Source organism: Euprymna scolopes, chromosome 16 (genome assembly GCF_053919585.1).
Source record: "Euprymna scolopes isolate OS-2025 chromosome 16, ASM5391958v1, whole genome shotgun sequence".
In the NCBI taxonomy this organism is placed as follows: domain Eukaryota; kingdom Metazoa; phylum Mollusca; class Cephalopoda; order Sepiida; family Sepiolidae; genus Euprymna; species Euprymna scolopes.
The window spans coordinates 40,899,108-40,912,982 of record NC_136497.1 but is presented as its reverse complement, the minus strand read 5'-3'; the positions used below and the strand labels follow the sequence as shown (position 1 = coordinate 40,912,982).

The following is a 13,875-nucleotide window of genomic DNA, read 5'->3' as shown; positions in this document are numbered from 1 at the left end:
AGTTACTTGGCTGAGTAATTAAAGAAATGGAAAAAAAAAATTGTCAATTTTTACCTTAATTGCTTGATGAATCCTAGAAATGTTAATCTTAACAATGTGTATTTGTCTTTATGGAATGAAATAGCTATAGAATTAATAAAAGCTACTTCATCTGTAACTTAGAGATTTACCTTGATATATATATATATATATATATATATATATATATATATATAAATTGATTCACTTAATTTGTTTTGTTTTTGTTTTTTGTAAAAGATGCTGAAGAAATTATGATTGTTTGAGTCCCAAGTATTTTAATGGTGGATACTCTGACGAACTACAAGCCCTTGTACCTCTCAACGTAAATACTCCCGACAAACTCGACAAGCAGCAAGATCCCACCCCAACACGGTAGAGATCCCTAGGTGTAAGAAAACCTTTTACTCTAATAGTTTCTTTCGCAGAACTGCTAGACTTTGGAACTCCCTTCTGAATTCCTGTTTCCCAACTGTACTGACATGCAGAACTTCAAGTGTAATATGGACAGACATCTTGCTGCTCAACTCTCTACGTAGTATCTCTGCAACTTATGTCCCCGATAGTAGCCCCCTATGTCAAAGTGGCACTGTGCCTTGTTTGGGATGAAGATGGATTTTTTTAAAAATTGAATTAAAAGTAAAAAATAAGGACTTTTACTTTCTTAGAAACGCTTGTACGTATTGTTGATCTGGACTTTTTGAAACAGATAATGTTATAAATTCAGTTATCTCAACATAGCCTCTCTTTGTATTTGTGTGTGTGTGTGTGTATGTATGTATGTGTGTGTATATATATATATATATATATATATATATATATATATATATATTAAACATTTAAGAGTAAAAACTGGCTAACGTTATAGCCCATTGAATACCAAATATATGGTTAAATTTGTTCATTTTTGCATTAAATATTAATCCCTAACTGCATCTAACAGATATCATAATATTTAGTTTGATGTACCTTATCATAAGAAACGTTTATACAAAATTTCAGCTAGATAGACCCAGTAGTCTCAGTGAAAAGGATGAATAGACCAACAAATTTAACTAAAATAATGCTGTATCCCCAACATCAGGCATATCTTTATCATATTAGGAATTGCTTCATGATGACATTGAAAACACATCGTGGAACTTTAACCACTTGACAGCCAAATTTCTGTCCGAAAATCGATTAAAAAGATTTTCCCAAATCTCAATACCCCTTATGTCAAATCTTGAGTCTGTAGACTGAAAATTGACAGAGTAGTTTGGTAGGGAAATGCACACACACACACACACACACAATTTCACTTTTATAGATGTATAGATTGAAGTCTGTTAACTTTACAAAGCAAGTGTTGGAGAAAGTGTTTTCGCATCTGTTTAAGATGATTCATTGTGTATGCAGGGCATCAGATTCTAGCGTCTGTAGAAAGCATATCATATGAGTTGTCTTGTCATCTACTTTGTTGTATTTATTTTGGATACATACTATTTCATCTATATATATGAGAGGAAAAAGTGGCGCGCGTGTTTTTGTATGTCCAAGAAAGGCTTTTTGGGAGGGGATTCTCGAGAGGGTTACTATTTTTTTAAATCTACATCTAAAATTTCAAGTGTTTAGACCCAAAATTGGCGGAGGAGTTTGGTAGAGTTTTCAAAGGTCAAATCTTTGAACTTTAAGCCGTTGACAAATAGCTGGCCGAAAACCAATTAAAGATTTTTTTCAAATCTCAGTATCTCTTTAAGTCTGTAGACTGAAAATTGACAGAGTAGTTTGGTAGGGAAATGCACACACACACACACACACACAATTTCACTTTTATAGATGTATAGATTGAAGTCTGTTAACTTTACAAAGCAAGAGGGTTACTATTTTTTTAAAACTTTTTATATACTCCTTAGATTGTAATATCTACGATTTGTGAATGGATGTCATCACTACATTTGTTTTGATCGACTTTTATAAAATTCCCTCTATTCCGTCCTTTCATGTGATTGTTGGTCTTTTTCATATAAATAAAATGAAACTCCTTGAAGTAAATTGACCTGCCTGGCCTTCATGGCTGACACGTCTTGAAGGCATTCAGCTTTGATCAATGTTGCGGAAACCCTTCATATCAAACAATTGCTATTCATTTGGAGAGCTCCCCCTTTTTGGGGGTAGTTGGTTTTCCCCAACATCATGGGGAAGCAGAAACTGGCCTACAGCCAACCTTCATTTCTGCGCCTGCATGAAATCGGTTCTGCGAATCAACTTTTTAATCATTAAATTTGACCGCTTTCCACTTCCTCTTACCTCGTAGCAAAGCGGTAAGATCTCAGCTTTTCTTTCACTTTCTTTTCTGCCTTCTAGTTAGTTCTAGAAGTGAAAAGGATTAGTTCATGCTGAACTATTTCATGTTTTTTTAAAACATTGTATATATTTTAATGGCCTCTTAAGATTTTAGGATGAGTACATCGCCTATGTATCTTATAAGGACACAATAGTAGCATGTGTTGAGAACTCTATAGCAAAATGTACTAGGCAAAAATCAGGAACAAAGATAGGAAATAGTCCGTTTCGACCTGCACCGTCCACCTCTAGAAGGGAGGGATTTCTTGGCTGTAATGACCGTAGAGAAAGGAGACAGAAAAAAAAAGGCAGAAGAAAACTCGCCCTTCGCAGATTCGTGGTTAGTCACAAAGAACAATCCAACCGCCAGAACCATCTACGCACAATTTGTAAAAACACTGCCTGACTGCTTCCCAGCATCCTGCCTTTATAGCAGCTGGGAATTATATATTTGCATAATCGCGTGAGAACACACATGATTCTGTAAGAATATCATGGGGGTCAACACCAATAAAAACCCATGGACACCATCTTGGAACTCTCTTCCGCTCAGCCCGCAACACAACAGATGTATCCGAGGTAAGCTCTTTATCCCCCCCCCCATTTCGGTTATTGCCAATTCCGCCACACACTCGATGTTCAATTTTGATCTATATGAAAAATTGTGAAAGAAAAATATATTCAAACATTGTACTTTCAGTTCAAAGTGCATTGGAGCCTTTAGAGTTGCATCGTTGGACTTCCTGTTGTTGATACGAAAACAATGGCATCAAGCGTTGAAGGAGTATTTTGTGGCGGAGACATTACCGGTGATACAGAAACTTCTGTTGAGGCAACAAATGATGGCAAACAAGCTTCTTGGCACATGCACAAATATTTACAGGTAAAACAAAACATCTTCAATTATTTGGAAAAAATTGTTTTCATACAAATAATTAACCCTTAGTCAGGAATCTCAAACTCAGATATCAGAAGGACATTGCATGATGAGGGAGAGGTACAGTTGACTAAAACTCTCCAACATCACCAGGGTTATTACCAATGGGAGGAGGTGTAAGCCCACTGGTAGAAATAAATTTTATTGTATGCAAATTATTTCATGGTGGGAACGACAGTTTTCTTCCTTCCTGGAGAGAAACTAGGATAGGTTTTGGCTGAGATCAAGATGTAATCTCTGTTCAAATACTACACTATATATTCTTTCCTCGGTTGGTGAATGAACATCTTTCTAGATGGAAGCAATTTTATTTTTTGTCTCGATCCAGATTAACCTTTTTTGGAGAGCTGGAATTTCACTTACATTAAAAATCAATTTCATGTCTAACACTGCACTTGTGGAGAGGGAAGTAAATCGGGACTACCTATTTTTACTTGGTTTGCAGAGCAACTACAGTATTTCTTATGTAAAAGCATGGAATGTGCAAAAGACACATTTACTAAACTTGGTAAAATTTGAAAAATATAGGGTGCTTGTGTAGATTGGTGTTCTTTTTAAACCTACGCATTTCAGGTGAGTACATTACATACAAGTTTCTGGAATTTATACTAGTTTTGACATGACTAGTAAATACATACTAATGGTTACATGTGAATAAAAAATCTTTCAGAAGAACATATCAAACCAATATATCAATTGACTCCTTAGACTCTCACTGTTGACTGTAATCCTATAAGAGTCTGTCCAGTTTGTTTGTTTTTTTTTATATATAGTAAATTTTATAAATATATGAGAGAGAGATAAAAAAAAAAAGGAACAAATCAAGTTGTGTGTGTGTATATATATATATATATATATATATATATATATATATATATATATACACACACACACACAAAATCTATCCTAGATTCTCTCCAGGAAGGAAGAAAAATTTATCTATATATATATATATATATATATATATATATATATATATGGCGATTAAGCTTAATCGCCATATATATTTTATAAATTACTAAGTAGCTCTACCTACGTATTGAACACTTTTGAAGTAAATACTTAAAGTTTACGCATAAATTTATACTTTTGTATATTAATTTTATGTGAGTAGTTATATATATATATAGGAAACAATAAGAGTGGAAAATGAAGTCACAAAAACTATATATTGGTGAATATAGAAGGGTTCATTGATTTAATAAAGATATACATTTAGTTTATACCCCAACCAAATGTTTGTATGCCTTTATTAAATAAATAAACCATTCTATATTCACCAATCTTCGTTTTCCACTCTTATTGTTTCCTATATAAGCTCCAATGAAATTTGTTGAGCGTTACATTATCCCGATAAGTCTCTTTTTATAGAATTGAATTTACTCTTTTCTCCTAACTCTCTAAACTATATATATATATATATATATATATATATATATAACTTTATTCGATTGGCAAAATTTTATAATAATTATAAAGAAGTGAACCATCGCGTAAATTCAATCAACTAAAAAATGGAAAACGGGGTGAGGAAAAGAAAAAAAAAATAATTTTGCCCCATTATATATATTTTTCTTTTCCTCACCCCGTTTTCCATTTTTTAGTTGATTGAATTTACGCGATGGTTCACTTCTTTATAATTATTCTAAAATTTTGCCAATCGAATAAAGTTATATCCCATTTATTGAACCATTATGGCAAAAACTTCATTCATTCGTTAAATAATATAATTCACCTGAGAAACCAGATCACCTCCATCAAATGTAAAATCAAGTTCCTTTGTGGATGTCTATCGAATCATGTTGCACCGGGCTATATCTGCAGACGCATTTCCAAGATTAAATGTAGGAATTCTTGGAACCTTACGGTGGCCTTTTTAAAAGACGAAATAACATTTTATTCTGATGTGCTTCTTAGCTTACAGAATAAAAATTACTCGGTTTGGACCCTCGCTTGGAAAACGTTGTCTCCATTTGATAAACTTCAATTTTCTAAGCTACTTTCAGCCAGGGATGTTAAGTGTCGTCATACAAATGATCAAAAATTTACTAATTTCTTAAACCTTTTGATTAAAAATAAATTTGGCGAGCCTTCATTCTCGGATCAGCATATATTTAATTTCTCTAAATTTAAATTATCAGAAGTCGATACGTTTGTGTTGTCTAGGGGACTTGAATTTTGTGTCCCTCCTCGCCAGATTGACGTAACTCAAACTCTTAGTGAATTTGAGATTTTATTTTCACAAATAAGGTACACAAAATTGATACTCCATTGAGACCAATTTTGTCGATGGTAGGTTCAGCCCAACACAATCTGGTTAAATGGCTGGTTTTAATTCTTGAACCAGTCTGTTTTTTTATTCAACACATTGCACACCTGATTCTTTTCATTTTGCATCGACTATCAAGGAGCTTCCTCTTACCACTAACAACTGTTATTTGGTCTCCTTTGATATTAGCAATTTGTTTACCAATGTCCCTCTTGACGAGGTCATTGACATATGTGCTGATTTTCTTTATAGAGGCCCTGGCCCCCTCCCCTCTTTTCCTGAGGCGGTGTTCGTTGAACTTATGGAACTTGCTACTAAGTCAGTTTCCTTTAGTTTCAACGATGTGATGTATCGCCAGTTCGACGGTATATCTATGGGATCTCCCCTCGGCCCAACTTTGGCCAATATTTTTGTGGGCTTTTTAGAACAGACGTTGTTTGACAAGTGCACTTTTTCTTGTTTCGCAACGCATGATGAAGCTGTGTCGTTTTTCCACTTATTAAATAATTTACACCCTTCTCTCAAATTTACGATGGAGGTGGAAAAAGATAACTCCCTTCCTTTCCTTGATGTGTTAGTTTCTAAACGTGGGCTTTCCTTTATGACATCTATTTATAGAAAACCCACTTTCACTGGTCTTTATCTCAGTTGGGATTCTTTTGCACCCACAACCAGGAAACTTAATCTTAGAAACTTAACCCATCGGGCACTTGCTATTTGTTCCCCACCTTTTATTGATGTGGAAATTGAAAACATTAAAAGGATTTTTATTATGAATGGATATCCACCTCCATTAGTTAACTTAGTTATTAATAAAAAAATTCAATCCTTTTCTGAGCTACCAAAATACGGTCCATTTAGCTTTCCGGCATACCTTAAGTTACCCTGGATTGGACCTGAAGGCCAACTTATTTTCGATAAGATTTCCTCTCTGGTGTCTTCTAATTTTGGTGCTTTATCGCTCCGTATTGCTTTTTCCACAAAAACCGCCTTTCCCTCATTTCGTAAGGATGTCTTGCCTATCTCTCAAACAAGTAATATTATTTATAAATTTCAATGTCGGTGTGGTGCCGTCTATATAGGCAAGACGACTCAGCGTCTTCAGGTCAAAATCGCCCAACATGTTCCCCGTTTCATCCGAGATCATCAACCTACCACCAGAAAATCTCAACTGATAGAATCGTCCATCGGCCAACACTTGGTCGATAAAAAGGAGTGCGGTCTTGTTTTCTCTCCAGAGTGTTTTTCTGTTTTGTACCAAGGACGCACAAAGTTCCACCTGTCTGTCCTCGAAGCACTTGCCATCATTGCTAACCCCCCTACTTTGTGCAAGCAGAGAAACCTCCGGCTTCAATTAGAATTATTTGGGTAGTCAGGTTTTTTTTGTTTTTTTTTAACCTCCTCTCCACTCTTACTCCATACCACTACCAAATATTCTAAAAAATAATAATTTTCAGACTTATGACCCTTGAAAATGTTAGTCTGAACGAAAAGCGCTTTATGTGTATTTTAACGATCTTGTTTTTAATCGACTTATTTATTTTATTGAATTGTACATATTTTGCCCCATTATATATTTTTTTTTTCCTCACCCCGTTTTCCATTTTTTAGTTGATTGAATAAATAAATATATATATATATATATATATATATATATATATATATATATATATATATATACACTAGCATGGGTGCCCGGGTGTTTGGAGGTGTATGCTGAGCAAAAAAAAAAGTCAATTTTTTTAACTTTGACCCCTATTATGACCCCTTAACATTTATTTTTGGGCTCAAATAAAGTTAAGTTAGATCCATGTCCAAGGAACTTATATCTAAAATTTCAAGTGTTTAAACCCAAAATTGTCGGAGGAGTTTGGTAAAGTTCTCAAAGGTCAAATGGTTGAACTTTGACCCCTTAACAGCAAAATATTATGGCCAAAAACCGATCACAAAGATTTTCCCAAATCTCAGTACCCTCTATATCAAATTTTGAGTCTGTAGACTAAAAATTGAGTGAGTTATTGCGTAGGGAAATGTACACACACCCACACATACAGATACACAGACACGTTCACTTTTATAGATATATAGATAGATGGACTAATAGATTAAACAAAAATATATACATAAATATATATGGAAACAATTTTTTGTTTACTGTAAAAATTTTATGCAAATATTATGCAAGTATAAATCATGTTGAATATCTGCATGAATATAATTACACATAATAGTTAACTCTGGATGATCATCCCATAAAACCGAAAAAACTAATAGGGAATTAATTAAAATGAATGTTTAAAAGAATATGCAAATTAGCTAGATCTTTTTTTGAGTGAATGCATTTCCACAATCCATATATAAGAACATTGTATTTTCTTTTTAAATAAATAGAAAAGAGGGTTTTTAATATGAATATCAATACACACAAAAGAAAAACGAATTTATAAGTGTATAGATAGAGAGATAGACTAGCATTTCATTCCGGCGTTGCCCGGGTGTTTGGAGATGTATGTTGAGCAAAAAAAAAAAAAAAAAAGCAGTCAATTTTTTAAACTTAGACCCCTATTATGACCCTTTAATTTTATTGTTTTGGGCTCAAATCATGTTATTAAGTTAGATCCATGTCCAAGGAACCTATATATGTGTTTAGACCCAAAATTGGCTGAGGTGTTTGGTAGAGTTCTTAAATGTCAAATCGTTGAACTTTGACTCCTTAACACCCAAATCTGTCCGAAAACAGACTACAAAGATTTTCCCAAATCTCAGTACCCGGTATATCAAATTTCGGGTCTGTAGACTCAAAATTGACAGAATTATTGCGTAGGAAAATGTACACACCCACACACAGACATGTTCACTTTTATATATATAATAGACTAGCATGCGTGCCCGGCGTTGCCTGGGTGTTTGGAGGTGTATGCTGAGCAAAAAAAAAGGTCAATTTTTTTAACTTTGACCCCTATTATGACCCCTTAACATTTATTGTTTTGTGCTCAAATCAAGTTATTAAGTTAGATCCATGTCACAAGAATCTATGTCTAAAATTTCAAGTGTTTAGACCCAAAATTGTCGGAGGAGTTTGGTAGAGTTCTCAAAGATAAAATCGTTGAACTTTGACCCCTTAACAGCCAAATTTTGGCTGAAAACAGATCATAGATTTTCCCAAATCTCGGTACCCTGTATATCAAATTTCAAGTCTATAGACTAAAAATTGAGTTATTGCGTAGGGAAATGTACACACACAAACACACACACGTTCACTTTTATAGATATATATACATACACACACACTCATTTATGCAATGAGTTGTCTCCCCCTTATTAAACATGACAGATCAAAACATGTTTCTCTTAGTCATAAAATTTTATTTTCTTAGTTAAGGAAAAAAAAATAACTAGATTAATTTATGTACTTTTTGGAATATGACATCTTTGTTCCATAATAGGTACATACATAAAATTTTGAAAGATTTTTCTGTATTTTTGTTTTGAAAGTAGATTTAATTCTAGAAAAGCGCCAAACTTTACCATTTATTTTCCACATTACAAATGACTTCATACTGCCTCAACAGAATTTATACATATTGTTTAAACTTTTTTCAGTCTCTCCATGGGTTTTCTGTGCCAGAAAAACCGTGTCTTCCGAAATTCTTCACCCCGATAGACACTGTAGATGTCAGTGTTGAGATGTGTGGTATAAAATTTGAAAATCCTTTTGGACTCTCCAGCGCCACAAACTGTACCAGTGCCTCAATGATTCGAAGGGCTTTTGAAATGGGCTGGGGTTTTGCTCTTACCAAAACTTTTGTACTTGATAAGGTAATTCTAAAAAAAAACTAATTTTTGTGTTTCTTTCATTATAATGGTTACATGCAAAGTGTTCTATTTAAATTTGATATTATTTTCCAAAATATGAGACCTACTTTTTGTTAAGCAATTTCATGGGTAATATTATTTCTCTTGTGTGTGTGTATATATATATATATATAAAATGGTGTTCAAAAAGTCTGGCTACATTATGAAGCATCCTGTAGATTATGTTATGTAGCCAGACTTTGTGGGCACCCTGTGTATGTAATATATATATATATATATATGTACACACAGAAACACATGTGGACTTTCTGGACACCCTCTATGTGTGTGTGTATATATATATATATATATATATATATATATATATATAAAATTTTTAATACCTACAGTCATTAGTTTTTTTCCTTTCGGAATCATCAGTGCAAGGAGTTACAATTACAGCCGGTCAGGAGATGGACCCAACCACTAAGCCATCTCTGACCTCATTAGCATGGAACAAACTGCTTGGCCAACATTAACCACGATGAGATATAGTTAAAATTAACCTTTATATTAATCATAAATGTCATTCAAGAAGGCTGAGAGTGATCATGTGATTTTAATTCACAATCTGCGCACGTGGGATTAAGTGACCGATTTATTTCATTTCAATATAAAGTGCTCAACAATAAGAACATAGTTCTTAAAAGGGCAAACATAATTATTATTATTATAATTATTTTTAATATCTACAGACAAGTGTTTCATCCTTGTGCGAATCATCAGTGTAGGAAGTCAAACCCAGCCACAAAGCCATATATATATATATATATATATATATATATTTTTTTTTTTTTTTTTTTTTTTTTTTTTTTTATTTATATTAGAAAGAGATAGTCAAATTAAAGGATAAAGCAATTTAAATGGAATGCGATAAAACAGGCATGTAAGGATTGATATTTTCTAAATTTATTCAGGCTTTTTCACGATACATGATACAAGGAACCAATGTGTGTCTGTGTACAGTAGCAACCAAAAGTTAAGGAACGGTCGATCATTTTTTTTTTTTTTTTTTTTTTTGAAAAAGAAAAAATATTTGAGTTTTCCAATGTTTAATAATGGTAGTTTAAGTTTTGAGACATTGTGTTAAACAAAGATGGTGGCGTAGTTCAGATCAGTAATCAAGATGGTGGCCAAGAATCAAATGCGGTCCGTGGCGTAGTTAACGGCGAACAGATTGAATCCAAAATTCGACAATTTTTATCATTTTGAAACGTTTTCATTGGTTGTTTAGCACAGCCGGTGGTTATAAAAATGATTGGCCAATCCATTCGTCTCATACCCCCATTAGGAGTCAAAAACATTTTACAGGTGTCTAAAAGTTAAAAAACGAGGGAAATTAATGAAAAAAAATAAAGAACCCTTTCAATATTTAGTGAAAAGCCCCTTGTTTTCAATCACACTGTGGCATCTTTTGCTGCAAGGCAGAACCAATCGTTCACATTTTATAGGTGAGATATTACAGTATTTTTTATACATTTCCATAAATCAAGATTTTCTTTTTTTTCTTTGATCTTATTACAAATAATTTTCTAAAAATTTTCAATTGGATTCAGGTTGGGGCTCTGAGCTGTCTAATTTATAATGCAAATATTGGATCTATTTAGCTCTTCTAAAACTATTTTTTCTTTTTGGCATGGTGCGTTGTCGTGCATAAAGATATCAGAATCAAAAAGATTAGGAACCACATGTTCTCTAATCAATTCTCTGTGCATTCGGGCATTAACTTTTCCATGAATCCTCACGAGAGGGCCAGTTCCTTTAGAAGATAATTTTACTGTACTTTTACCTCCCTTAGGGGACAGTCTTTCTCCATTTTTTTTCTTAACATATGGTCTTTTGTCTGACCCGAAAAGATTGAATTTAGATTCATCACTAAAATGTACGTTTTCCCATTTTTTTTCTTTCCAAAACAAATGTTTTTCGGCAAATAATGATCTGGCCTTTTTATTTTTTAATAGAAATTAAAGGCATGGACTTCTTGAAAATAATCTAACTTCATTTAATCTTTGTGAGGGGAAATTTTTTGTCTAGTTATGGATGTAAATTTTAAAGTGATTAGAATGAGATGATCGAGTGATTTTTCTATCCTCCCTCTTAGTTGTTATACAGGGTCGGCCCAATTTTTTTCTTTTCCGTAAATGGTAAACGTTTTTCTTTCTATTTTCAATAACCCGAAAAACAAGAATTTTACGCCTTTACAATAGTTTAGCAATCTCCCCTATGGACTTTTCTATCATAATGGTTGCAAATAAGCTGTTTATCTTGTAAAGATAGCTTTTTTCTAATATTCGGAGTCAACATTTTGTTAAATTATTAAAATTGCTTAAGTTGTATTAATTTTCCGCGTTCCTTAACTTTTGGACGCCTGTAATTTAATTAAATTTAGTTATATGTAAAAAAAACTAATAAGTATTCAAAATAAAAAATAAAAAAGTATTTTTTATTTAGCTACCATTAATAAACATTGGAAAATTCCACAAAATTTGTTTTTTCTTTTTCATACATAAAGTTAGAAGCCTTTCAAAAAAAAAAAATGATCGACCGTTCCTTTATTTTTGGATGCTACTGTGTATATATATATATATATATATATATATATATATATATATATATATATATATATATATAGAAGAGGATGTAGTTAATAAAACATTAACATTAAAAATTTTTAATTTGAAAAGTGGATAGTCCTTAATCTGCAGAGGTTTGAAGAAATACTTTCCTTCTCATCAGAGGGTAGAATTTAGCAAAATCCGGGATCGGATTTTGCTTGTAAAAGTATTTGAAACTACAATTAAGTCATAGATCTTACTTGATAACAAAAAGTGAAGCAGAGGGAATAGGGTGAAGAAAAAAGTGATTTCACATGAATGGATAGTCTGGTGAAGGGTAAAGTATCCAATGACGGTAAAATCCAAAAATGCAGAATCCAAGAAAGTTGGTTAAATTTCCATTCGCACAAGTAAAATCCAAGGGAATCGCGTAATTGAGAGATGGTGCAAAATAATCCAAAAGACAGAGTTCACCACCTTGTAAATGCTATGCTTTTTTCTCACCAACAGTATAGATTTAGGCAACCTGTTCTACTGCATATATTATAACCATCTCTGAATGTATATACCTTGCACTGGATAAGACGGGGAAAGCATGGGCTGTAACCTTTGATACATTCTAAGCTTTTAACAAGATCTAGTATGCTTCTCATAAAAATTACAAGGGTCATTCCAAAACTAATGCTTCCTATTTTTTTAACTCAAAGTTCAAGAACTTTAATGACAGGAGTGGTACCATTAAAACAAGCCACCTTTTGTGCTCCAGAATTTATTTTTGTACATGGTCACTGCTATTTTTAATTAACTTTTGCCAGTGATGAATGAGAGCCTTGATGCCTCTGTCTAAAAAGTGCATGCCGTGGTGGTCAGTTATGGTATTAATGTCGAAGAAATGCCGTCCACTTAATGTGTTCCTTAGAGGTGCAAACAAATGGAAGTCTGTCAAGGCAGGATTATACTGTGAGTTAGACAGCACTGTCCAGCTAAACTTTGACACACATTCTGTTGTCTTCAAACTTGTGTGTGGCCTAATATTCCATCAAATTGAATGTTTTCCTTTGATGTGGACTTACAAGGGCAATCCAGGCCTTCAGTTTTGTCAACATTTTGATGTAATGGTCAGAGTTGATGGTCAACCCTGGTTCCAAGAAATCCAGGAGGAAAACTCGCTTTCTGTCCCCGAAGACTGTGCACATCACTTTGTCTGCAGATGTCTGCATTATTAAGTTTGCTGAAGAGCATGAGTAGTGCCATTCCATTGGCTGCCGTTTGGATTTTGGGCTCATAGTGACATCCACAGTTCACCCATGTATTGGAGTATTGTTGTATCTTTGTGCCCATTTTACAAGTATTTTAATGCAATGTGCTCTGAACTTGTAGCACTTCTACCTCCTCAAAGTGTATACTTCTGACTAACCCAGCAAGTAGCAAAATTTCACACCTTCACTGAGGTCTCTAGATGTTGAAAATATACTACTCTAATAGTTTTTTCCGTCAGACTGCTAAATTTTGGAAATCCCTTCCCATTTCTTGCTTCCCTTACTGTACTAACTTGCAGAATTTTAAATGTAATGTAAAGAGACATCTTGCTGCTACACTCTCCACAGTACACTATTAGATACAATCTCAAATAGTAGCCTCTTATGTCCATGTGGTAATATGCCTTGTTTGGGAAGAAAATAAGTAAATAGTCCTGTAAAACAACTGACCCTAACCACATTCCAATCATAATACTCAAATAGCTTCAACGAAAGCTAGCTCCTATAATTGCTAAGCTGTTTAAACCTTTCCTTAATGAGGAAATGCTTCACAACACCTTGGAAAACTTCAGTCTGTCCCGTATATTAAAATTCTGGAGAGTGGTCATCTGCCTCTCAGTACAATGATCGTCTGTGCATCACAAGTTGCTGGAATCT

At 33.5% G+C, this 13,875-nt stretch overlaps 1 protein-coding gene across 1 annotated transcript in view; it reads left to right on the top strand.

The window, feature by feature from the left end:
* LOC145295923 (dihydropyrimidine dehydrogenase [NADP(+)]-like) overlaps positions 1–13,875 on the top strand; it is a 166,912-nt gene that overhangs the window by 93,092 nt on the left and 59,945 nt on the right. Inside the window, 3 exon segments of the mRNA XM_080141739.1 lie at positions 3,044–3,080; positions 3,082–3,226; positions 9,153–9,368. Of these exon segments, the coding sequence (XP_079997865.1) occupies positions 3,044–3,080; positions 3,082–3,226; positions 9,153–9,368 (398 nt within the window).